This window comes from Tympanuchus pallidicinctus, unplaced genomic scaffold (assembly GCF_026119805.1).
Source record: "Tympanuchus pallidicinctus isolate F22 unplaced genomic scaffold, pur_lepc_1.0 scaffold16, whole genome shotgun sequence".
NCBI lineage: Eukaryota > Metazoa > Chordata > Aves > Galliformes > Phasianidae > Tympanuchus > Tympanuchus pallidicinctus.
In genome coordinates this window covers 21,401,596-21,429,390 of record NW_026294679.1, presented here as the reverse complement: position 1 = coordinate 21,429,390, position 27,795 = coordinate 21,401,596, and the positions used below count along the sequence as shown (strand labels likewise).

At 35.1% G+C, this 27,795-nt stretch overlaps 1 protein-coding gene across 1 annotated transcript in view; it reads right to left on the bottom strand.

Moving 5' to 3' along the window:
* The window catches only part of LRMDA (leucine rich melanocyte differentiation associated), a 641,585-nt gene that overhangs the window by 84,104 nt on the left and 529,686 nt on the right, over positions 1–27,795 (bottom strand). Inside the window, exon 6 of the mRNA XM_052676797.1 lies at positions 17,257–17,341. Coding sequence (XP_052532757.1) covers positions 17,257–17,341 — 85 coding nt within the window. The remainder of the gene's footprint in view (positions 1–17,256; positions 17,342–27,795) is intronic.

Genomic DNA, 27,795 nt, shown 5'->3' with positions numbered 1-27,795 from the left:
CCTGGCACCATTTCCCTCTGTTCTCTAGGCTTTATTATAATATGATTTTTTTTAGTCTCCCAAATCCTCCTCAATACCTCATCAATCAAAAATGCATGCAACATGGGCGAGACAGCAAATCATGGAACCCCAGCTTAGACCCTAGATAAAGACTTTAGTCATATCCCATTACTGGGATACATGCCATAGTTTGGGTAGCATTTGCTATAAAAAAAACCGGTTCTGAAATATCTTAAATATAGTCTTTGCATACAAACTGATATGCACTGAATTAGTGTTTAAATATCTCTGTTCCTATTTTAGTATGGATTATATGCTGAACTAGTTCTGTCAAGTTCAGAACAGTATGCCATAATTTTGACTAAATCTAAGCACATGCATCTTTTTCCCTGGAAACAGTATTACAAGTATGCCCATTTCTCCTGTCACAGAAAATTTTCATGAATATTTTGATAAACAGCTGTTATGCTGTAGCAGTTTATAGCCATAATAACATCAGCTTCAGCAATGAAATGACACAGCATCAGAAGTGATCACATAACGCTTAATTATTTTTGTGAACAACTCAGAAAAGTATAGTGTGGATCATTTTGATATTTGGGTTTACTGGACAGGAAAAAACTTGTGCTTTGATGAAAAAGCCCTTGGCTTGCTCATCACCTGCTCATTAAAGCTGAGCTGGGATGCTGTCACTCTCTTCACAATACCCTTTAGAGAATAGTGGGTTTGAATAGACTAAGTGATTCAGTATTGCTCTTTCCCTTAAATCATGTTTTGCAATTGCTTCTACAAAAACTACAAAAAGAAATAAAAAAAATCTTTCTAAGGGCACCATATCACATTTGTAAATGAAAACCATTTATCGAAATTGTATTCATTTATCAAGTTGTACAACAGCAAAGGGGAAAAAATCACTACAAATGAGATAGAATCATAGAATTTTTTAGGCTAGAAAGGATCCTGGACTTCATTAAGTTCAACCATCTTCTAACTATCAAGTCCACTACTAAGCTATATCTCTAAGTGCTACATTAAACATGTCTCTTAAATACCTTCAGGGATGACGACTCCGTGATTCCCCTGGGCAGCCCGTTCTCAAATGTCTAACCACCCTTCCCATGAGGAAATTCTTCCTAATATGTAATTTAAATTTTCCCTGGCACAAATTGAGTCCATTTATTTCAGTCCTATCATTTGTGACTAAAAAGAGAGAGTCTAACCTGGCTAAAATTTCCTTTCAAGTAGGTGCAGTGATGATGTCTCCCCTCAATCTCCTTTTCTCCAAATTGAATTATTTCACCCATCTCTCATGTGTACTGCTTTCTAGTCTCTTCAGCAGCTTCACTGCTCTTCTCTGAATGCATTCCAGCAACTCAATGCCCTTCTTTTAATGAGGTGCCTGAAAACCAAAAAACACTCAAGGTATGGCCTCACCAGTGCTGTGTACAAAGGGACAATCCCTTCTCCAATCCTGCCACATTACAAGGGATTTTGTTGCTGTGCAACACCTGGCAGCAGAGGGGCAATCTGACACAATGACATCTGACATAGAAGTTCTTATGAAAACCACTTTGGTTTATATATTCAAAAAGAGAAAGCATGACATCCTCAAGAACAGTAACTGAAATATATTAGGACTTAAACCCCCTCAACTTCTTTCTGGTGTAACTTGTATGTCTATAGAATTCTTTCTGTGTTTCAGGAAGAAATTGCAGTGTCCAGCATTAACTTTCCAGTAGTCGTGACTGTTATTGATAAGGTTTGTGGGCTTTTTTTTTGTTTGTTTTGTTTTTTTTAAGAGAAAACAAAAAAAAAAAAAGAAGGTAGAATTATTCTGAACTTCAATAAGTAACCTTTCTTTATCACTCTTGCATGAGTCCAGGATGCATATGACATAATATCTCCACACGGGTGTTCAGATAAATGCTGAGCCTGAGTGGGTTGAAGACAAGGAAAGAACCACATCCCATGAGCAGATATCTATACCTTGCCACAAACTAACATAAAGACTGAAGACAGTAGGTGCCAGATTCTTTGAGAACTGTGCCCAAAAGCTTTGTGCCTTAAGACATTAAATCAAGCTAATCTTCTTTCCTCACTTTCAAAATTCTCTTTCTTTTGAAGCTTTTGCTTTGCCTAGCCAAGCTCTACAGATTATTGCACTGTAAGTGCCCAGAGATACTACATAAAAGATACTTCATAGAAGCAGATCGCCTTGTTAATCAGAATCTCTCTGGCTTGTTAGCTGAAACAGCTCTTCAAGGCTGTCTTAGGTGCTGTTATTTGTCTTTTTTTTTTTTTTTTTAATTATTATTAAACATCATGGTAACTGCATATGAATAAAACAAAGATTTTTAAATACTATTCAGCTATGCAATAGGCACGGGTAAATGTAGGAGAAGGCTTTAAATCAGTTAGAGAAGGTTGTGCATTTGCTCAAAAGCACATCCAAAATCATCAAATGCAGTCTTATTATTCATTCAAGCAATCTATGGGATTGTTTCTAAATTTCCTTTGACTTTACATACTCACATGTAATTTTTTTTATGTTTATCTGAGATAACACTGAATTCTACTTGTCTTTGCTTCTCAAAGGATATTAGGAGTTACAAGAGGGAAAAGGTAAAAAGCATGAGTTGACTAATGAATCTGTGAGAGAGCAATTTTTTGTCTAAATATTGGAGTGACTGTCAAAGAGACAGAAGCTCTGACCGTATATTTCATCTTCAAATTGATTGCCATTGTTAATAGATAAAAGGAAATCTGACAGTCATCCTAAGATTTAAGATTCATAAGTATCTTTTTGATGACATATTTCATTGGATTTGATTACTGAAATTACAATATGATCTATTTCACTATCCCCCTCCCCCCTTCTAATTTAAACATTTTATCTATAAAGCTCTCTATACAGAGGTTAAATCTCATCAAGCCATTCTTAGTCATCTCCAAGTCTAATTCCAAATCAAGAATCACCAAAAAACACATACCAATGATGATGAATTAACCAAAATATTTAAGATACATTTAAAAAGGAGCAGAAAGTTCGTATGCATCTTGAATAGAATTCTGTTGCCATATTGAGTTTGGCAAAAAACATGAAAAAAAAAAATCATGACCAACATTTGGACGAAGGACGAAGGGTTCCTTGCATCTATCTAGATACTACAGGAAATGTTCATACTTAAAAGAATTCTCCACCCTGAGTTACTCCCACAGTAGCCAACAAATTTTAGGCTACTTGAGTTGACACTTTAGGATATCATATGAAACTGACAATCTGCGGCCAACTCTGAAGATTACATTTCACTCATAGGAAAAGGAATTTTAGAAGCTTCCACACTCACATAAATTTATTCCCAAGATACCTTAATTTATTAGTATGGAATACAGCTGCAGCTATCATGGAAAAGGGAGGAAAGGTTTATAGAGTTGAAGCTGTTTTGCGCACAAGCTCAATAGACAATAGATGAATAAAAGAGAGAATGTATTATACACACTATAACCTCAACGCGTATATCTATCTTGTTTCCCCTCCCCTTCAACACTTCACTACTCTAAAGTAAAGACTTTGCTGAAAATCTGAGAAGTTTCATTATATATCCAGCTACATGTACATGGCTAAAACACCTGCAGCTAGTTGTTTAAATAAGTGCCCAGCATGTGTATAGATTTCCTCCCCATAGTCTCTGCTGGTCTAGCTGCCGCCAGAGAGACAAGCCAGTCTAGAGATTCCCTTCTTTTATTAACATATTTGCTTTCAAGACAATATTTCTAACCTACCGATCAGAGAAACCATTCCATCAAATGATAGAAAAATCCTTTGTATTAAGTTTATCAAATATAAGAACAGGCAAGAAACAAAAGTCAGATGTCTATTCTATTAATAACAGAACCAAATTTGAAAATAATAAAAAAAAAAGATTTACCTCAAGATTCATACTTAAGACATTTCAAGATACCTGTGAACTGCTGTTAAAAAGCTTACTTTGGAACTTACAGGAAAACAGACATATATCTTTAAAGCCCCTAAAGAGAAAAACAACTACAAAACAAGCAAAAACTTAAGGAATGTATTAGTTATCTCACTTTAAATATATAAATGTTAGTTTATACAACGTAGTTTGGTATTGGCTTTGCATTTCAGTCTTTGCTTCACCTCCATAATTACAAAATATTCATAATGAAATGAGAGTTTGACTTTCATAACACAAAACAATTAGAACTTGCTATTGCACCTTTATTCAAAAATACCTTCTGAAGAATGAACCAGATAAAATTTTACGCTATCAGAATGATTCGTTTTGAATTTTAAATAATTGATGCAATACAAACCAAAATATTTATACAGGTTTGAGAACAGGGCTGATTATTCTCAAGATCTCACTTTATTATTCAGATGTTGTTTGCCCTCCCAAGATGTCAGCTTGGGATCAACTTGCACAAGTCTGCAAACTAATACAGCAATTGGCACCCTCCAAAGTCGTCTCTGCACTGAAGTTCTACATTTGAGCTCAAGAAAAAATCCAGAACCACTGTAACTTCACAGAAACAGTATTAATTCTTCCTTTTCTGCCTATGACAGTGAAGAAAAAAAAAAAAAAAAAAAAAAAAAAAGAACAGTATAAGAAAACTTGACTCCATGATAATTTGGCATTACAAGTGCACTCAAGACTTCTCATACATTTTGCCACTCAGTGTGTTTTCACTGAACAAGCCCCCCTCCACAACTAATTCAAACTTTCTTCATACTCTACAGAACATACCTTTTCTCTCCTTTTTTTTAATCAAAATGTGATTCGTATTTTAACCTCCTATAGGAACTTTTTCTGCCTGAATGATGTTTCTTGTACCTCTCAAAATTAAGGTCATTTACTAATTTTTCAATGAAAAATACATCAGATAGACCCTGTTTAACTTACTATTAAACTTATCTTGCTAAAGAGATTACTTTTTTACCATGACAGAGTGAAACAAAAATGAAAATCCCCGTACAACAATTAACAGTTAGGAGAGGGACTCCTTCAACCATTCTCCACGCTTCCACTGTCATTGTTACCTAGAATCATACTATAGGGAGGAGGTAAACTTTGAATGTACAATTAGAGGCTGAGTGGATATCTACATATCTCACTTTATCTTACTGTCATTTCCGTCCAGCATTTCTTTTTCTTAACATATGTACTTTACATCAATAATGGTTGTCATTAGCACAAATTGCTTCTGAATGATTTAATACCTTATATTTAATCTATTTATTATAAAGTTGCTCTCTTTCTTTCCTCTGATGAATTTATCATTCACTACCTTTACATAGACAGAAAAGATCTTCCGACCGAATTAATTGGGTGGGTTTTATTTGGTGGGGGGGTTGATTGCCAATTTTGCTCTCAGATAGATTCCAGCTCTCTCAGCAGGTCCCAAGGGATGATTTCCATCGAGTCTGCTTCATTTATTTCATGGAAACAAAAATGACTGTTAAGACAGGCTGCTCCTCCTCACAGTTCAGCAAAAACACTATCTGAGAATTGCCTCCCTCCTATGAAGAAGTAGTGTAGATGAGATAGATGTAGTTTATCTAAGCACATCTCTGACTGCGTATAGTGCCTCAGCACCAGCAGTTGGTGCTGAGGAAACTAAGCTAATGCAGGGAAATCCAGCATAAAGATCAGGCATGAACACTAATTTAGTTCTCTGATAATTGTGAGAAATCACATCTACTATCACAAATGGTTTGGAAAGAGCTAACTCAGGCTGCTTTCACATTCCACCTCACTGTACGTTACCCCCTCCCCAACACTTAATTAGAAGTAAAAAGAAAAATTGAAATATTGCAGTCTTGTTTGGTCTTTATGTAGACAACACAAGGGTTGCTTGCATCCCGCTCTGCATTGCACTCCTGCAAAAGGACTCTTATTCACCAGACTCACAGTTTTTACAGACTACTGTTCTAAATATCATCATTATGTTTGGTAGGCATTCCAACAGAACTGCAATACAAATCTGTTTCACTTGAGAAGTAGAGACTGTGATTCCTTAGGTTTTATAACACAATGCTTAGTACGAATTCACTGAATTTTTCCAGTGCTTCGCTGTGTGATTTTAGAAGTCTATTTTCCCCAGTGGCATGCAAGTACTAAAATTGCATTGCATTTTGCTCTCAGCAGGTGGGAAAGTGCATACACAATGGATTATTTTCCTTTCTTTACTTCAGTTTTATGTAGCCACAGGTGGGGGGTCTTTCAGGTGATTGCTTAGCTTTACTAGGCACTTTAGAGTCATAGACAAGCTTTCTTAAAAGGATCTTACAAAACACACCAATGTTGTCAATCATGCAGTAAAAGAATTTCCTCTTCTGTAAACAGAAATAACTTTCAAAATCTCACACACTGCAAACAGCAAGGCAATAGGTATCAGCAAAAAAAAAAAAAAAGAAAAAAAAAAAATCATCCTCTGTTGCATAAGGGAATAAATTTTTTTCCCTTGTTACACGCATTGTTTACCTCTTTCCTCCTCTCTTTCCCTCTTTTCTCCAGAGGTGTAAGCTTTCTGCTTAAGGGAATGCAAAGCTAAGGAAGGATGTCATGCCCATCATTTATTTTATGAGGCTAGTAAAAGACCACAAAACCATCACAAAATAGGAGAAAAAGGGGAAGTTGTCAAACTACTTAACATTTGCTTTCAGAGCTCTGAAAGGAACTTTGATCAGCAAACATATCATTAGATCATGAATACAGATATTCATATCCTACAAAATGTTGACAGCTTTCTCTTCTTGCATGAGGACACACAGTGAAATAATATAAAGATACCCTTTTCTTTGCTGAAGGCAAAATTATAGAAAAGAAATTTCATCTGCAGCTTCCTTACACACCATACACACTGAACAAAGAAATGCAAAATACATAGCATCTTTTTGGCTGTTCAAAGTTTGGAATAAATGCACATTACAGCATGATGTGGGCACCATAAAGAACTGACGCACAAGGGAATAAACAGTTTCATTCCTGTTTTGCAGATGGTTGCTCTTCTGATTATATAGGAAATTGATTTGTCCAAACCTTCCTCCTTTTTTTCTAAGTAAGCTTCTACACAATGCAGGAATTAGTACTTTGTTTCTGATGACGTTCAACATCCCCTTCATTCAGTTCAGTAACACTAACTGCAGGAGAGCTGCCAAGGTCATGTAAGCATCCCCTCCTGCTAAGAGACCTAACCCACTGGAGAAATGTAGCTCCAAATGGAATGTTCAAATAATTTTCATCATAAGCAATACATAGAATTGTGAACAATATTCAGCTGCAGCAGTACTTCCTGTGTGCATATCATTTTCTCAGTGCAGGTTTCAGCAATATAGAAACTGAGATGTACAAGTTCTAAACTTGAAGCCCCCAAAGGGCTTGATGGAAGAAAGGAGTGCAATGGATGCAAGTGTGCCCAGCTTGAGAAACTTTCTGAGAGGTGGCCAGGTTGAGAGAGGAAATCACAAGACTGAGAAGTATCCAGCAATCAGAGAGAGATTGATGTGTGGTACCATGCAGTGACATGGGCAGACCAACAGCACTGCATTAAGTCCCTGCAAGGGGAGAAAGATAAGTAAGCTTCCAGCCCTGAGGAGACAGATGGCAAAAACATGCAAGATGAAGGAGACTGAACCCTTGTCTCTGCTTGAGCAAAAGGAGGATACACCCCCCTTACTCCTGGAGTCCTCCTAACCAGCAAACATAAAGCTCTGGGGCTGGAAAGAGTGTGCGGATAAGAGTTAAGATCCAGAAAGGGACAACCACACTAAGACTGTCCAACCAAAGACCTGAACCAGAACCAGTGCTACCAAAGTAAGGTGGAGGGACTTAGTTATTGGAGACTCCACACTCAAGGGCACTGAGGCAGCCATTTACTGCCCAGATAATCTCTCTAGAGAGATTTGCTGCTTGCTGGGAGCCCATGACAGAAGAAACTAGCAGGTATGACAAAGCCAGATAGCCCCATCTGCTCTTTCTTTTCTAGCTGGGTCACAGGAGGTTGTAAACAGGAAACTGACAGGACAATGGGGAATAGCCTTAAACTAAAAGAGGAGAGATTTGGATTAGGCAGAAATTATTTGCTCAAAAGGTGGTGAGGCACTTGAACATGAGGCCCAGAGAAGCTGGAGGTGTTCAAGGCCAGGTTAGGTGGGTCTCTGAGCAGGTTGATCTAGTGGGTGGCAACCTGTCCATGGCATGGGGGTTGGAGCTCGATGATCTTTAAAGCCTCTACTAACTCAAGCTGTTCTATGATTCCATTATTTTATGAAAAATAAGACTTTATGCTGCATGTTCAAAGTCCTATAGTGCATACAAAATGATTAACAGTCCATTAGGCTAATTAGTTTTCATAAATAATAATCCCAGGCTACAAATTTTTTATGACCATTTGGTATGTGCAGTTCAAAATATCTCAGATCATAGCAAATAGTTTCATCTACGAAAATGTCAAGAATCTCCTGAAATATTCCTCAAAAAAATCATTAAGTGAATTGATGAAAAGTTACTGTTTCCTTCTGCACCCCAAAATACCATCTTCCTTATTTTCTACATTTGATATATGCACTGCTAACATGAGGAAGATATTTACTGCCTCTGGAATTAAACATGATCACCTGACAGAATATTCAAACGGAATGTGCACTGTAAAGATTATATATATATATACACACACATTTTAACTAAGAGTATAAAGCTTTTTTCTGTTTCTGTATTAGAGAATGGTACAGGCTGTATGCCTGTATGCAATACAGTAACACATGTCTATACATTATTAAAAACAGTAAATTCCTATTTAAACAAAGGTTATGATCTGTGCACTAAACACTCATTAATGGTTATGAATCAATATGAAGGAGGGGGGCTTTTAGCAGGTGTGCATATCTATGAACTTCAATATATTGTAAAACTGTCTGTAGCCAACAGCTTTATCATTTGGCCTTTTTGAGCCTGGAGACAGGCAATTTTTCATGATTTTACTATTTCTGGCCAAACAAAAAGTTTTTAATTAAATATACCACATGATTCCAGATGTTTGTTTATTTGTTCCAATGGGGCTGTAAAAATGCCTTAGTGATAAAATTGGAGGACTCCTGCAAAAAACAGGCTAGGCTGGAGTACTAACCAAACATGGAGATCTCTCAGGAGACTATGTGTGCTCACAGCACTGTGTGTTTTGAATGTTTCCTCTAGAAGGGCTGTAATTTCACAGTGCCTGCAACTGGTCTTCTTTATCATAAAGGATTATTTATTATAAAGCCAAATGGGAAACCTACTAGACAGGGTTTTTTTGTTTGTTTGTTTTCAATAAAATTACCAGTTGCACACTCTTTGCATCGTTAATTGATCTGCATAACAACAGAAGATTTTAGGTAGGTTTATGATTCTGGATCCCATTTCCAATAAGGAAGCAATGTTTTCTGTTTTATGCCAACTTATAGCTATGGTTGCTTGAAGCTTGAGCATGTTCATAATTTCTTATAGCTGGCATGACAAAAAGAGCCACGTTGTGAAACATGAGACTCTTTCCAGTCTACCCCAAAATCCACATTTTTACTCATTAATTATATTCAGTTTGTGATATAAATGTGATATTTATATTGGTGACTAAGGCCCAGGCTACTAGGTTAGTTTCGGCAAACATGGAGAATGTTGTAATCTCAGAAATGTGAGGAATACTGAATGAAAAGAGAGACAGAGAGAGTAGTTAGGGTTTTAACAGTCAGTTTAGGAGATATGCACTGTGGAAAAATGAAATTGTAAACAATATCAAGAAAAAAGAATTTTGAAAGGAATTTTAAAATGCTCCTTGAATCTTACACTTCTAATTCTCACTGGATGTAAAACAGGAGTTTTGTGCCGACTGGTTAAATGTTGAATAAAATTTTAACCCAAACTCAATAATTTCTCTATTTTGTCTTTTAAACCTTTGCCTTAAATAGGAATACCAGTATCGCATTCCCCTAGAAAAGCAGCACTCCAGAAAGTGATCTTCCTAGCATGTACTTCCGGTCCGTTTGGTCACAACCCTTGAGTTCACTTCCAAAATTCAGAATACAGAATACTCAAAAATTAAAACTATAATGTCATTTAAAAATGAATCTTAACTTTTCTGACCACCAGGAAAGACTGCACAAAACTGTAAGGTACCTTATATATCATTCTCTACTCTTTCACAACCACCGTTACACACAACTAGTTGTTCTCATCATTGCAATATACAAAATAATGATGTGTTTTTATATTGAAGTTTTAATAATCCCCAGTATCCTGATTTGATTCCAACATTCCTTTAGTACATAGACAAGAAATTGTTTACCGTATAAGTGACAAGAACATGAATTCAATGATCCAGAAAATGCATCTTTTGAACCATATTAGTCAAGGTCACACTCAAATCCAATCACAATTTATTCCACATTTGGGAAAGTCTTTGTGCTTTACAGGCAAATGAAAGCATGTCTCTGGCAGAAACAATCACTATTTAGCAAGTGGGGAAAATTGATGCACAGAATACCACTGCAATTGTGGTGGTTCTAGTCCATCAAAAACTAGATTAAGGCTCAGGAGAGGTACTACATGAGATACTCCTTAATCTGCTTTTTCATTACTGCTCAGAAAGAAGGCACTCCAAGATTGAGAGTGAATTAACGTGCACTGGACCTCTCAATTCCTTTGAAAGACAACATCTGCGACTGCGTGTCACAAGGAGGAAAGCTGGATACTGCATTTGCAGACTTAAAGCAAATAACATATGCGGGCCTCCAATCAGGTGGAAGCATTTCAAGGAGACATGTCTTCTAGCATTTTTCCCCTCATAGATAGTTTCACCAATCTACCTATTCTCCTCCATCCCCACAGAGCAGCTGCATCAGAAAAAAAAAAAAATAATTAACTCACAACAGAGTCTGTATTACCTCCTTACACCTCCAAATTTTGAGGACTCCAACCAACCACTGACAAATTTTCTTTTTCAGGGGAAACCAAGAGACAAAAACCAAATATTTCCTTAACCAAGTATCCCCTCACATTGGCACTCATCTTCACCAATACTTCACTTTCCATTCATCTGTAATGTACCTCATGCTTCCATTAATGCTGATGTTCCAAACCAAAGAACTAAACAAGGTACTAGTAGAACACAATTTCTCATTTCAAGCAAGCAAGCCAAATGAAATTTGATTTTTTCATAGCATACATATGTTTTAGTCTTCTTCCACAGTGCCTAAAGAAGAGGATTTCCTCACGCAAAACTCACGGTTGGGACATATTTCCTGGCATTTATAGGAAGTGCCACAAATTATTTTTGAATGTTCCCACCCCCAGGAAATATTTGTCCATTAATGCAAACTTTTTTTTTGTTTTTAGTCAGTCATCTCATGGTAAGAAGATCCTGAAGATCCTGTCTTAAGAGGTACAGAGTCTAAAATAAGGCAGCTTAAAAACTGCAAATATGGCTACTCCTCATGTAAACCATGAAAAAATTGCCACTGTTCACAGCATCTCTTCCTGATAGATATTACATCTATTGTCAGTTCTCTTATTCATCCTAGTCTGAAGTATTACATGAGTTAATGTAAATATTTTTATATACATACATATACAACTTTTGTTAAAATTTATTTTAAAATTTGTCATATTAACTGAATGATAAAACACTACCCACAGTTATTTTTATGGTTATTATTCTCTTTTTGGACAGCACACAACAAGCTGCTTTATGTAGATACAGAGAAAAATCAATTGACAAACATAAAGTGAGTTCACATTAAAAAAAACCTAACTAATTATGATAAGTTGCTACGTAAATTGCTTTGTGACTTTCCCAACAATCAATTTCAAACTCTAAATAAGCCTCTGGCTTGAAAATACAATGAGTACCTAACAACTGTGTCAATATTAACAACAGAGAAGATTGCAATGATAATATAAACAGGATAATTATCTTTCTGGAAGTAAGTTTTTATGCTAACCAATTTCCTTTTCTTTTTATGCCTGTGATTTAAAGATAGAACAGCTTTTCAGAGTGCAAGGATATCAAGTTGAAGGCCTTCAAAAAAACAGACTTAGTTTATTAATATTTATTATTGGAAAGCATACACGATTTTTATAATTTTACTTGAAAATCTGAAGCATCATTAAATTTAGACCTGATCCTTGAAGGACAAATATATGTGATTAGTTTAGATGAACTAGAGAGTATTTAAGTCTAAAAACTGATCATGCTGAGAAAACACTGGTAGAACAGGTAAAGCCCTGGAGGACAGTTTGGAACTTTCACACATCACACAAACAATTACTCTTTCTGTTTCTCCAAATAGCTTCCTTGGTATTTGGTAACCTTAGGAAAGTAAGGTTATCCTATCTCCTATCTTCATCACTATTCACTGAAAGTAGTAAGTCTCTTTAGATGCCTATTGGATTGTAACTTCTAGGAAATCTGGATCACATGATGCTCATTATGCATTCGAAAAAAGTACACTTCTACCTTGGCCCAGCACATAACTTCTACACAGCCAGTGGCTGGATTGCATGTATGGCATACCATGAAAATCAGCCAGAAAGCATTCTGTATAGACAAAATCATCACTAAAAATTGAATAGCTCAAATCCACTGAGTACAATAGCAAAGTAATCAAACAGTCAAACAAAGAAGAAACTGGAGTGCCAAGTCCAGGAGTCTCTAGAACAGATTGCACACCTGCATGCTCTTGCTTGTCCATCAATGCTAAAGTTTCGAAAAGTCTTCATTCCAAAACAATTCTTCACCATACTCATCAGAAGAGAAACTGAGAGCAGGAAGATACCTTTTCTTTTCCTTTCATTTTTGTTCAAAACAAAACAAAACAAAACAAAACAACAACCAAACACCTGTTTTATAAGATTACCTTCAGAAGGCTAATAGGAAATACTCCATCCCTGATTTTTTAGGCACTGCTTCTGAATGAAGTTTAAGACTTTCAGTCTCAAATTGGATTGTTTGAAAAAGAACATGTTTCATTCAGGTGATTTGAATATATTCTTAGAATAAATAATACATTTTTTCCCCCATATCGGTACACATAATTCCAAGTGAGAAAATAAAAGAGAAAAAGTAATTTCTGTGCATACCAGAATACTTAGATAATTAACCAAGTATTTAAAAAAACAGGACAGTGGATTTGTTCAGGAAGTTCTTAAAAGCCAAAGTAGACTGGAACTATTAAAACTTGGCATAAATCCAATCTAAGGCTATAAAAACTACATACATAAATACAGGCTTAGCTCTTAATGGAGACTGCTTCTTCTTCCTTTTACCAGTAACCCATGGGGCAGACTTACCACTACTTGTTCCCAGAAGTAAGATGTCAGAAAAAAAGACCATTTGTAAAACGTTACTGGGAACCAAATACCTTTGGCAAATGAACAGGTTTTCAAGTAAATCAGGTTCTAGACAATGTTATAAAATATTGTTTGCACAAAGCGCATTCAGCACAATTTTTCATTATTTCTATTATTTCATAATTTTACTTCTCAAGAGGTAACAATAAATTACTATTTTTACCAGCAAATGGAAAGCACTGCCCTTTTAGAAAGAAAACTTAAATCTGAATGCTTGGATGTAACAAAAAAACTTCCTTACCATACCAATTACGTAAAATGAATATACAGCATAGCTTGGGGAGGAGAGAAAGCAGCATTTTTCTGCATGTTAAGAATGCAATCCTCAAAATTATAACACTACAATTTTATTTTCCATCAATTGTAACTACATTAAGTATTTTAAAGCACTATTTGAAGACTTAGTATATACTCAATAAATTGATGTTGATGAGAGTACCAAGGGCATACAAACCAAAAATGACAAAAAAAACATTTCTACAACAATAAAAAAATGGCTTTCCTTTTAGACATTTTGTTAGATCATCTGGACAAGTAAGAAGAAAAGTGAGGCCCATTTTATTTTCTTTCATTGGTAAATTTCAAAACTAGTACAACAGAAATCATTCCTTTTTTTTTTTTTTTTTTTTTTCCTTTCTTCTTCATATATATATATATATATTTTTAAAGGGAGCATGGATGGGGAGGTGTTTATAAACTTGCTTTTTTTTTTTTTTAAATCTGGGTACGAGAAATGTACAAATTTCACACAACTACATCACTAATGTCTAAAATAAAATAAAAATAAATATTGCATTAAATATAAAATACTAATTTTAAAAAGGCCCCTCAGAGTTTGCCATCATTGTTTTGAAAATAAACCAATAATAAAGCTAGCTGTAAAATTGCTACTTTGGAAGACTTGCCTAGAAGGACATTAATTAGGTCTCATAAAGGATCAAGTCATATTACTCTCAGGTGCCCAGAGCATGCAAAGACAGTCAATACATTTGCTTCTAGGAAACGTAAGTTGAATTGAGTAAATATTCAGCATATGGAAGATAAGGAGAACAATTTTCCCACAGTAGGGAGAAATTTTTTAAGGCTTACAAATACGTATTCTAAATTTGTTGCTTTCTTCATGCACTGAGACACTCAAGCATCATAACATTTGATGCAGTACTTATAGTGAATATTCCCTGACATTATTCCAACACCGATACAGCATTATTATATGCTGTTTCTGTGGGTTCTGACAGTGAGAAAGAGATTTTTTTTTAATTTCTGAATTTTATTTGTTAAAACAGTAAACTCCAAAAGTCCAGAATTCATCTGGAAATAACATGCTGACTATATGAATACAAAAGATTTAAGTTGCATGCTGCAACACCACCAGAACATAATTTTGTTCCCCTAGCAAAATTCACAGTAACATATAGTAAAAATTATTGAAGTAACATTCTGCCATTCAGGTACATTCAGTTTGTTCCTGATCTCCCTCCCAAACCCCCAAAATCAATTCACAGCAATTCTCCAAACCATTTGCTGGCCTTTCAGGTTTTGGTAAACAAGTTTCTCTGGGGACAAATGAAAGCACATACAATCATACAGCATGCTTCTTTTCATTTTGGGTCAAAAATAGTCAATATTTTACATGTGCAGCAGCTGATTCAATCACTTTTTATAACACTGAAAGCATTCATGAAGAAAAAAAAAAAAAAAAAAGATATTCAGAACAAAACCTAAAATAGCATATTTCAATATTTCACTTTTTCTTGGATATTTTTCTATTGACTCCAATTAATGTTTTATGGGCTTGTGAACTTGGACATTTTTCTTTGTATAAAAGATGTTGATGGAGTTAATAAGCCCTGCCAGTAGGTTGTTCCAAGCTTTATTTACAACACCTGGAATTTTGGAAAGATTTCTTAATGACTTCCTCATGAATACACGCACATATATAAGCACATATAATATTTATTTCTAAAACTTACTGGAGCATGTCATAATCTCTTTTAATGCCAATTTTACACTTTTTTTTTTTTTTTTTTTGAATCATACATACTTCTCTGTTCACTTAATGTATAATTGTACTTAATAATCAACAAAATTTTCAGCACATGTTTAGCATGCAAAGCAGAGTGTTTCTGGGAAGAGTAAAGACAGGAGAAATACAGAATTATGCAAAAAGCTAAGGGGAAAAAGTTGGTAATTTGAGGAATATTATTTTACACTTTCATAGCAAGAGAGTAGGCACTCTCAAACCCTTGAGAAGACAACAATAAGCTCTAGACCCAAACAGACCCATAGACACAGGTAGTACCTACTAGAGCAACAATGTTGCTACAGTGCTACAGAAGACAATCCCCTATCAGACAACTTCTGATACATAAAGCTGCTGCATCTCTATGGTAAAGCCAGCCATGAAGCCACATCTCTAATTTGTCATTATCTAAATAAACAGGTCTGAGGATACATGCATCTTAATATTTATTATTATTATATATTTTAATTAATTTGTATAGATCCTTATAACACTCTTTAGTCCTACTTATTGTCTACTTACTACCTCTTTAATCTAACAGCAGAAATCCAACCTCAAAGTAGATATGCTTACCAGAAATCACTTGAAATCAAAGCCACTGCATGCATATTCCTTGGGATTTTTATTTATATATGTATTTATGGTGGGGGGGAGGGGTAGGACAGCGAAGGCTTATGATTTGCAGGATTTGGGTTCAGTTCTTCCTCTTGTTCCTGATCTCTGGCAGAACACAACACACTACAGCACCTTCAGGACATCTGATTTCCCATACACCATATCAACCTACACGAATACCAGGAAATAGCCTGGTAGCTATCTAAGCTCTGGCACAAGTTACTTTCTAATCAGTTACTTTCCTCACCCTTCCCATCTGAGTCATTGTCTGACTTGGTTCTTTCTCAAATTTTCAAATAATTAGCCATCTGCTAATGCTAACTTAATCTAGAATGCTGTAGAATGTGAAAACGCACTAAAATCTAGTTACCATTAATTAATAAAACACAGGTTTGACTTCGATTCTGATATCCTAGTATAAAAATTACCTCTACACGTATCATTTATGCAGTCTCAATTTGAAAAACACTTGAAATATTAAAGTCTCCATCTAATCAAATGTGCAGTGTGGAAAACACTGAGTGTTGTGGCTCTGGTTTCAAGCTGAAAAACGTTGCAAGCTATATACACATTTCTTCTTTTTCAGAAAAAACGAGAAAGAGCTTGGAATGTGCTCCTCCTGACTGCTCCAGTTTTTCACCTGCTCCCTGAACTTTGTGCTCCATAGGTATGCAGAAGGAATTCAAGAGTTTGTGCGAGGTGCTTTTTAAGCTGTAATTACTGGTGAAAAAGGAAATAGAACACTGATCTGCCTTTATGGCTTAAAAACAGAGAAGAATGAATCCCATTTTATTGCAATGAAAACATGTTAATGTTTCAAAATTATGGCCCTAAATTGTTAAAATGCCAAAAAGCTGTCTCTTTACAAATATTAGAAACTTCACAAATTCTCTCAAAATTACAAACTCTGCATGTAATCATCTACTTAGCAACATGTAAGTACTTTAACCTCTTGATGTTTTTTCTCACACACACAAAAAAAACCACCACTGAATGTTATTATCTATAGATTTGTTTTCCCAGTAGACTTCCTTTAACTCCTCTTTAATATGACTTAAAATCTGTAATCTTGAAATGTATGGTTTTCTCATATATTACAGAGAACACAGTGCCTTTCTAGTAAAGCACCAATAGAGCAGTAACTAATACATAGAGGGCCTCACTGTGAAGTTTACCAACTTAAAGGAATCCATGTCAATAAAGTTTAGCTTTTACCTCTGTGATTGGTGAGGTCTCTGGATCCTGAAGGTAGAGGTGTATAGCTCATCTCTGGAGAGATTGAGGCAGCATCGCTGGAGGCCTGTGTGATAAAACAAATACTATCAGTGTTTTGAGCAAAGGTCATTGAGTAAACAGAGACAATTCACCTGTAAATGAGTATTCTGATGTACATACAGGTGCACAAAATCACCAATCATGGAAGACTACTGAGAATTGAAAGAAAGCTTAATTTGTTTTCATTAAAACCAGTTTCAATCTTGCAAGGAAGCTGCACTCAGAAGTTTGCAATATTATATTAAATTTCATTGCTAGAAAATATTGCCATACAGTTCACAGCTTTACAGAATTACCAAGTTAACCAGGAAAACTTTGGGCAGCATTAAACACATTCCTTTTAGTGAAATAGAAAAATTTTTACCTGAAGGAATTTACACGTTCACAAGCAAAAAGAAAAGAAGATAGAAAATAGAAAGCTGGAATAAGATGCTATACTTTTCAAAACAAAGCAAAAACTAGATTTCAAAATTCCACTGTTCTGTAAGCTAAGCAAAGGGATCTCTTAAGAATGATGCATATAACGTTCAAAAGTTGTACAAGTATCTAGATTAATAATGAACAGGTAAAACCCATGTCATATTTCTAAAACACTTAAAGAAATATCAAGAAGACTTACTGAGAATCCTTAAAAGAAAATGTTAAGGGAGAAGAAAAGAAACTCATTTTTTCCCCCATAATAAAGAAAAATTTCAAGATCCTATGATTCTGAATTGAAAACATTAAACCACAGTTATTGTTTTCTGTAAACCAGTCTTAATCTGGTTGAAGAAGATTTCATCTGAAGAGCAACATAAAGCCAAGGAAAGCCATGTTTACCAACTTGCTTTTTAGTTATTGAGCTGTGAAATCTCATTCTTGGCTGATATGAAAATAATGGATCTTGTTGATGAACAGGAATCATCTTGATAGTATTTTAAAAATTTAGTTTGAGTTGGATAGATAGCATGGTAGCGACATGCCCAGCTTCATTCAGAAACAACGTCTACTAAAAGTTATATGATAATATTTGATAGAAAAGATAAAGGAAATTAAAAAAAAAAAAAAAAAAAAAAAACACAAAAACTAAACTCCTGAATTTCATAACAATTTTTAAGAGGAATCTTAGAATAGTTACCTTCTATTCCTGTTATTCCTATATGTTATTTTGGCTTACAAATTGCAAAGTCACTCAAAGCAATTCACATAAATTTCTTATTATTTTTAATTAATTGTGTATATGAAATGAATTCAAAACCAGATTTACAAAGGCTAGTTAAGATGAAAGCATAAGATAGGGCTAAAATGTCGTTGGGAAAAAAAAAGCTTCTAACCAAACTAAACTTGAGAACAACATGGAGAAGTCCAAAACGATGAAAATCTCCAATATTTTGTTTGAGAACTTAGAAATCTTTGTTATAGCTGTACAGATTGTAGTACATTAAAATGTGCAAGGGTAAGTGACTGAGTAGATTTGTATACTAAGCTTTTGTTTTCAAAGGCCAGCTTTGAATTTTAGACAGGTTTGTCAGACCATACAGTCCTATTTTAGTCCTTGGCAAAAATCAGGATATAATAGGAGAACACATCATGTGTTAAAACAGACAGGTTTGCCAAAACAGCAATGATGCTATGTATGAGGTATGAAGAGTGCTCTAGAAAATCCTCTGCTCACTTTCTTACCAGTGACTGTGCACTCTCCTTTTCAGAGAGGTAATACTGTAAATACAACTTTTGCTTTCAGACAAAGTGAATGATCTCTTGATTTTAGTGAACTGTAAACATACAGCCCTACCCACACTGGACAAACAAGGGATTGGAGATCTTATCTGTGACAACCAATATAATCTGAGGATATCTAATACCTCACAGGGTGAGATGGATGCCTCTAACATCCAGCAATATGACACCTGAAATAAGTTCCAGGAGCAGGTATGTGTTCACAGCTCTCTGTTTTCTTTTGGTCTGGAAATTCTGGGTAAGACAAGAATAAAAATGTCACTACCTATTTAGCATAAGACTTCATCCCTGTAAATCATTTCAAAAACTGGAGGAATAAGTGGTCACATACTGTACACCCTAGATGTTATCTGCCTATTCAAGTGTACTTAGCTGGGACTTTGATAATAGTGAAGGTTTCTCTTTGATACTTTTAATCTCAATTTAGACTGTTGACAGCTTGATGATAGCTTTTCCTAAAATTACTGGAAGAGACTTTGCCTTTTCAGCAATAAACCACTGACTGAGCAAAACAAGAGCTTCTAAAAAGCAGATTGGAGTGAAGGGGCAATTGAGCTTTATTTCAAATTTTAGGAAAAGCAAGAATGGAAAGGTTTGTTTATTGGTGTTTTGCTGCAATTTTACGTATAGTATATAATTCCCTGTCAAATATGGAACAGTTTCATTACCTTTGAGCTAAGTATTCAGTTAGAGCAACTTTAATTCTATGGAATATCATCCAGGGTTAGGATTGTTTTGTACAAACATTGCCTGGAACTCTGAATCACGTTTCTGATTAAACCTGTGCACCAGCAGAATGACAATTTGTTTTCCCTACTGCAGGAAGACATTTGGCCCCAAATATTTTCCAAAGAGATTTGTATAGATTACATTACTCTCGATATTCACAAGAATATTTTGACAGCGATTGCACTGGCATGTGACAATTGTGTCTTCGAGTATTGGTGACATATGAAGTTCATGTTGCAATGCAGAAGGTAATTACAAAAAGCTGGTTAAAATAAGAAGTAGCTTCAGTGTTATATGTACAGGTCTCCAAATAGCTTAGTGAATAAATTCTAATAGTATTATTACTAGAAGCACTTATTTCTGCAAGCATTCCAGCCATAGTACATAGTACAAAGCATAGAAGTTACAAGGCCTATAAAGTTACTCACAGGTTTAGTTATGCACATAACCAAAAATTTGCTAAATTGAAGTCTCTATCTGTCTGAACATTAGCCTGTAGATTTTGTGGGAATTAGGAAATTATACGTTCTCTTGAAGAGTAAGATATAGCATGATATTATGCTATATTGGCTATAATGGAATAACCTCAATGCTTGTTAATACTTTATATTCTTCTATTTTTGTCACGTAACATAACTTGTATTTGGATCCAGATATTTCTCTAGTAACATTTCTCCTTGATATGTGAGAGATCATTGTTATTTCTACGACATGCGTCAATTCTTTACACACCTATACATAGCAGTAACAGTAGCAGTCATCAATATATTATTGTGACAAATTTTACAATACAGGAAAAATAGCAGCATTTTAGCAGCTTCCTGAGAAGAGTTTAACAGATATGCAAAACACTTATAGTAAGTGACATGGCAAATAAAATTGTTTCAGTGCACACATACAGAGGGAGATTTCCTTAGCTAAATATATTTAATTCAAATACAAAGCCACTGAGGGAAATCTTTGTTTACTATTACTAAATGCACCTGTAGTCAAGGCTTAACTATATTTGAACCTGATTATTATAATTCTAGGAAATTATATAAAAGTTTGCACAAGCTTCTGTTTAGTTTAAGGACTAATCCTGAATCACGTGGGCACATGTATCTTAGCCAGAAACACAATGGCAAGAGCCTTCAATAATTTCTACGTATTTGAAACTTTACCTAAGAGTATTTCTACCAGTAGGAGAGCAGCTTGTCAATTCACTCCCTAATACTGGCTACAGTAGCTCACATCTCTAGGCTTTCAGTGTATAAGACCATCTAGATTTGTTCTCATTTGAGATAAAACGTATAGATATATTCCACAGACCTGCTCAGCATTATAAATATAAATAAACAGATAAATAAAGTAGATATAATTAGAAACTCATTTATGGATGAAATATTAATTTATGTACATTAATCACATATTCACATGTGAAGAGACACATAGCCATATTAACAGGAAAAAAAAAAAAAAAGTATTCATTGTGGGTTGAATTTATTATATGCTTGTAGAGAGCATCAAACACTACTCCAGAGGGAATGTTTCTTCCCATAAATTTGCACAGTACCAAGCACAATGAGGCTTTAATTTCACTATGATGTCTTTGAGAACCTCATGGTAGCAGAAGATATTACCGGAAGCAACAGTATACCAAATCTTTGAACACTCTGTTCTAGGAATGAAGCAACTTATTTATAACGTATCTGCTTTATCATGAACTCTGGAACCATACAAAAAAGTTGCTAGTAAAAGAAAGAGACAAAGTTTGAAAAAAAAGGGATAAAGAATGAAACTAGAAATATAAGTAAAGGCAGACAATGAGAATAGACCTGGCTACAAAAGCAAAAATTCTTGCTTTTCTTTCACCTTTTGTGAATTAGGATGCAGGTTTCCAGCCAGCCAGTGCTTCTGTAACCAATCATTATGCTGCTACACTTAGAATTACAAACAAGTGACATGGCACAATACATATGAGACAGTTTTCCCTGATGAAATGGGATTTCCCGGTTCCCCTGCTCCACAACCAAACACAGCTAACAACAAATTAGCACTTGCATCTACTAAACTTGCAGCATGAATTAAAGGCACTTTAATAAAGGAGGGGAAGAAGAGAAGGGGGACTGATTTTGCCGCAACTTGCCTGATGTCTGTAAGCTTACTTGAGATGAGCTCCTTCCCCTGCATAGAATCAGTGATTTATTTAAAAATCTGATTTTAGATACCAGATCATAGTAATGAAATAAAACAGGAGAACAGCAAACAAATGTTGTTTGGAAGGAAAGGGTACTACTTTGTTAATCGAAATATCATGTTCTGATGAAGATCACAAAGATCTGACTGACTTCCATTTATCAGTAACCATTAAAAAAATAAAAATAAAAGAAGTAATTTAGCCAGAAGACAAATACAATCTGACTACTGCAATCTAATCATTTTAATTTACAAATGCATCTCATTACAAAGATTTTTTTTTTTTTTTTTTTTTTTTTTTTTTTTTTTTTTTTGTTAACTAAAGAGAAAAAAGCTTTTTTCTTATCAATAATGAAGAAAATTCATAAGAAAAGAGGAGAATGAAAGGGCAGGTATAGGTAGGGTTAAAGGATTTATTGGATTTCGTCTTCTTCTGCCTACAAGTCGAATAACCTTAATTGTAAAATAACAATCAGGAATCTGAACTCTTAAGTCTGTCATGCACAACTTTTAGTACAATGTGAAAGTGAAAAATGTTTTTCCAGTATGCAAACATAAAGGTAAGCACAAAGGGAAAAAATGAATATGGTAATACGTTCTACAATTTCAGAGGAAATTGAAATCAGTTCCATAGAGGCAACTGACTCTCAAGAGTCTGTGAACTAAAGAAAAAGTATATTAGTTCAATGCCTGAATTCTACTATTCAAGGAATAAAAATACAATATTTGGTTGGTACTACTAAGGGAACATTTTGTGTAATATCAGGATATACTATACATCTGCTGCATCGAAACAAATTGGTAGAGACCAATGGTTCAAAAAATACAAATGGACTGCTATTTTTGGCAGCCACACACATTCTTTCAAGTACTTTCAGCTGCTGAAGAAAATAAAGGGGGGACTGAATTTCAGATAAGCCAATCCTTTTTGACTCATGGGTTAAGAAACAGCAAATCTTAAATGTGACTCTTTCCAAATTAAATTTCTCTACTAGTCATTTCCCTTTTATATTTCTAAATGTCAGAATAAACCAGCATTTATCCAATAAATCCATACCTGTGTTAGCAAAAAAATGCTGCAACTCATTTCTGACTTTTCTGAGTTTAATAAATATCACAAGTGTTTCAGCTATAATTGAGAGTGTGACTTTGAATTAAGCAAATATCCATTAAAGATATTTTGCCATGCCATATTTTCATCTCAGATGCTGCTAATGGAATAGGCCAAGGAAGGACCAGGAAGACAAGGAGAAGAGTGATCTTATATTTTGGTTGACCTTCCAATTCCAGTGACCTTTAACAAGAAAAGAAACGAGGATTTTGCTTATTTAACAGAAGTAGCGGAGCTGAAGAAGACGCAAAGCATTTCAGAAAATATTTCATTCTCATGTAAGAGAGATTATCACTTCTCACTTGAATTTACTTTAACTTTTGGTTTGTATTTCATATTAAATTGCAAGGTTGAAAGCAAGGTGCAACTGGATCAAAGATGTAAATGAATATAAGATAATTCTTATGCATTTAAGCTTAATTGAGTGTAATCGATATGTCTGGTGTGCAGCCAAATTCAACTATTGTGAAAAGCACCTAATGTATGGACATTATTTTTGTACTACTGAATGCCAGAAAATAATGACCTGGCATTCAGCTTTGGTGAATCAGACCTTGAATTTTCATCTAAGAGCAGTTTTGAATTATTAGCAAAGATAAGGTGTAAATGTGCAGGGGAATTTTATCCATGTTTCTCCCATGAATCATAAATGAGGGGAAAAAATTACAGACTAAATTGCACTTAAAAGGAATAAAGTCTTTTCATGTCATACATGATTTATCAAAATGATCTCATTTTAAGGGTACTGTGGTGTATCTTGATTAATAACATTAGTAAGCATGATGAATGGCCTCTTTAATGGTAACACAGAATTTATTGGCAAAATCCCTACTTCTACCAAAAAGAGGAGGAAGTAAAACATGCAGCAGACAGTTACTTACAGGAACAGTTTAAGTAAACTCTCTCCTGTATATTTTGCTTTTAAGAGGTCTTTGAAAATTCAAAATTTGAGTTTATCCATAGGTTTGTATTGAAAACAAAACTCTCTTAGCAGTTCTCTGCAAAACAATCTGAACTCAGAATGTACTGTAAAAGGATGAAGTTTATTAAGGTCTTTCAAGAGCACTGCCTCCATCCCATTACAACCTACTTCAATATCCCTTTTATTTTGCATTAATATCTAAAATGTTTCTCTTCTTCCATTACTCCATCTCCCGCCTTTCCCCCCTCCTCTTTTTTAAAGCCTGCTCCAGCCTGCCCTAACTAATTTCCTTTTGGGCTGACAGATCAGAGGCCTTCCTACCACTGTTCCTTTTAGACCTGTGAAACCCTCCTCGTAATCCTGCTGCTTGTCCACAATTAATCTTTCCAGTTGCCACATTATTAACACTACCACCCACAGACAGAGGATGCCTGAGCACGGCTGGAGTCTAGCTCCCCACTGGAGCATCAAAGTTGTCAATCAGACACTAGTCAAAAAGTTGCCTGCTGTCAACATCAGAGGTTTTCATCCTCTCCTACTCGCTGATCAAACATTTTTCTTCAGAAGATTAATTCAAAGTCCCCACCCATTTCCTCCCATATCCTCTTTCCCTTTTAGGTTTACTCAATGATCCATCTTCTATATGGAAAAGGAAGCAGTGTATAATAGAAATCCTTTCAATACAAAAGTTCAGCAAAACTAAATTTTAATCCCAGCTGTTATCAGCCCCCACCCGCCCACCCCCACCCCTGGCAAGTTAAACACCTTAAAGAGTTTGGATTAGACCTAGTCACAAATGCCTTTGATCAAAGGCTCAAAGACTTTACACAAATGTAATCACAAGGCAATGACTGCATCTAAGAAGCCTGAATTGATTTGTTCTACTGTAACATATAGCATACAAAAACACCCATTAGGCTTTCTGACTTCTAAGATCAAGTATTTTCAACTTCTGTCTCTCAAAGCCAAGTATTTCAGCATCTTCCTAATGCTTTTTATTTTAAATTACAGCATTAAAAAAAAAAAAAAAAAAAAGTAGCTTCTTATTGCAGGATATTTGCATTTTATCTGTTTAAAAATTATATCTTAGCTACCTGTGTTTAGCAGCAAAAAGGATGCAAGAGATTCTGCTGCTCATTTGGTTTAAAAGCTGTAGGAAACTTCTCCCTAATCACAGCCCAGACTGTAACATTTTCTTTTGTATATTTTGTATATTTTACACCTCAAGTGGCTCAGTATTTTTCATTGTGCTAGATAATGGAATTTGTCCCTAAAGGACCACTTACCAATGCTTGCAACACAACAGTGAATGAAACAAGAACTATTAATATAACCCAACAATCTATTCATGTGAAATTTAATGCCTAGTTTTTTAAAAGGAAAATAAAATAATTTGAAATTACACCACAAAACAAATTTGAAGTTGCTAATTACTATCCTCTGAAATAGATTTCTGAATCCTTATTGACATATGACTCAAAAAAAAGATAAAAGAATAAGGGAAAATCACTGCCTTGACTCTTGTACTGAGTTTGGGAAAGTAAACTCATCCAAGAAATTTACATTTTTTTCTTAAATTTCTTTACCAGCATCTTTATCAGTTAATCTTCAGGGAACATACATGCTACACTGCTTGCATTTGCAGCATGCAGAAGCATTCACTCAGTGCACATTCTAGTAAAATCAAATGAAAAAAATAATGAATAAACAAACAAACAATCCTGTCATACTCTGAAACAGAAAACAGTCTTGCCAGAAATTTCTGAAAAGTCACACACTTTTTTTGAGGTGTCTGGTAGAGCAAACCACAGATGAGCCAAAAGATGTAAGCAGATGCTAACGTTCTTCAAAGATTCCCCCTCCCCAGTGCTGAAGCATGGTTATTCCCTGTGTTTCACTCACTGCACAGTGGCTCTGAATGAGGAGGAAACAGGATTGAGTTCTACAACAGAAGGTGCCAAAGGCTAGGTAAGTCACTTACGGGACTGGAAATACATTGATAACTTGTTAGATAACTTATAACTTAGATAACTTATGATATCACAACTACAAAAGACAGCAGTTTCCTTAAACATTCTTGTCTAAACCCTCCTGAATGAGAGAAGACTTAAATGCCTTCTTTCTAGCAGAAAGTTTGGAAATGCTCTACGTTCTGTCAAACATTACGAACTCCAGAATGTGTTATCTTGAACATAAAAGTACACTGTGAGGAATTCTACATGAATTTCATACATATTATGCCAAAAGAAAAACAAAAACTTCCAAAACACTTTATCAGTAGTACTGTGGTATATTATTTTTTCATGGAACATTATTTTGAAATATAAATGACTCAGAACTTCTACTCTTGCTTTTGCAAACCTGATGTCCACCTGATGTCCTGATTCTCCAAAAGCCAAGGAGGAACCAGTCAGGTAAATTGCTTTTTGGATTGGAACCTCTGTTTCATAAATTAAATCAGTAACATAATGCCATCACTTTCAAACAAATTCAAGTCAACAACAATCAGAGGAATGCAAAACTGCACGTGTGTCTCACTGACTAAACATAATTGCTTGCAATGTTAGAAGGCCAGTTTTGCTTTGCTGTTCATTCTGCTGCCTCTGGGTTGCTCAATTTTTTTTCTTTTTTCCAGATGTACAGACAATATTTCAAAAATGAAAGGTCCAAAAACTAAACTAGACAGCCCAATAACTGTTGTTGAGTTACACTAATAATCACATTGCTTAACAGGCACAAGAACTGAGAAAATGGAAAGTTAAAAATGTTTTTAAGGCACTTTCATTCTGCCATATGGGAATAAAACTGAACTGCAGCTAAAACTTCTTGTCACACTACTGAGTCAGCAGAAGGGGGTGCTGTAGTGTAATCTATTTAAAATGCAAAAACAGTAACTTTTGTAACAGCAGATTAAAACTAGCATTTTATTCACTTGGCATACCCACAGCATACCGAATGCTGGAATCAGACTTGTCACTGCACACTGCAGGTTATTAATAGAGCTCAGAGTGGTGTTGCTAAATGTGCAAGTTAAAAAGCAAATAAACAGAAATGGATTTATCCATGGTATTTGTTTCATGGGAGAATTCAGCATGGCCTGCCTTACACAGCACATTTGTATATCCAAGATCACTGAGGTTCAATTTTTTATAATTTTCTTTTATTTTTATTTTTTTTATTTGACTGACATCCACTTACCACAGCCTGAAGCCCTGGAATATGTCATCTATAACATTAACATTCTAAAGAAAAACACGCTTATTTCCCACCTGGACAAATAAACATATTAAAAAAGACACATAAGAAAGAAGCCTGTGGCTCACTACCTCTTCTATCTAATTTGGGCCTTTCTGGACTCTTGTGAGCCAGCACAGGAAAAAAGTCAAAGGCTTCAGCAGAAACAAATCAACACATTGTGCTACAGCTTTACACTTCGTTTTCTGACAGTGTCAGGTGTTAGGACTGGCAAGTGTGTGTTTCTCCTCTCTGTGCAAGACAATTCCTGTTTTCCTCATCTTGATCTCTCAGAGATTCATCAAAAATGCGATTTAATTACATCTCCTCCTCCTCCTCCCACTCACCAAAAAGACTGTAAACATGACTCCTTTTTATCTCCTGATACATCTGGACAAGTAGACAATGTGCTAAAACAAAATAAATCTGCCCTGACAGTCACATCAAAGGGTTCAGCTAGGGGCTTGCAGCTACTTAAGGCACAGGAATGTTGTTGCTAAGCATCGCTCTACAACCTATCAGTCCCTTAAAGAAGAGCTTTTTTCTTTCAGAGGGAGATGAGGAAAGCTGGAGAGTGGGAACCAGA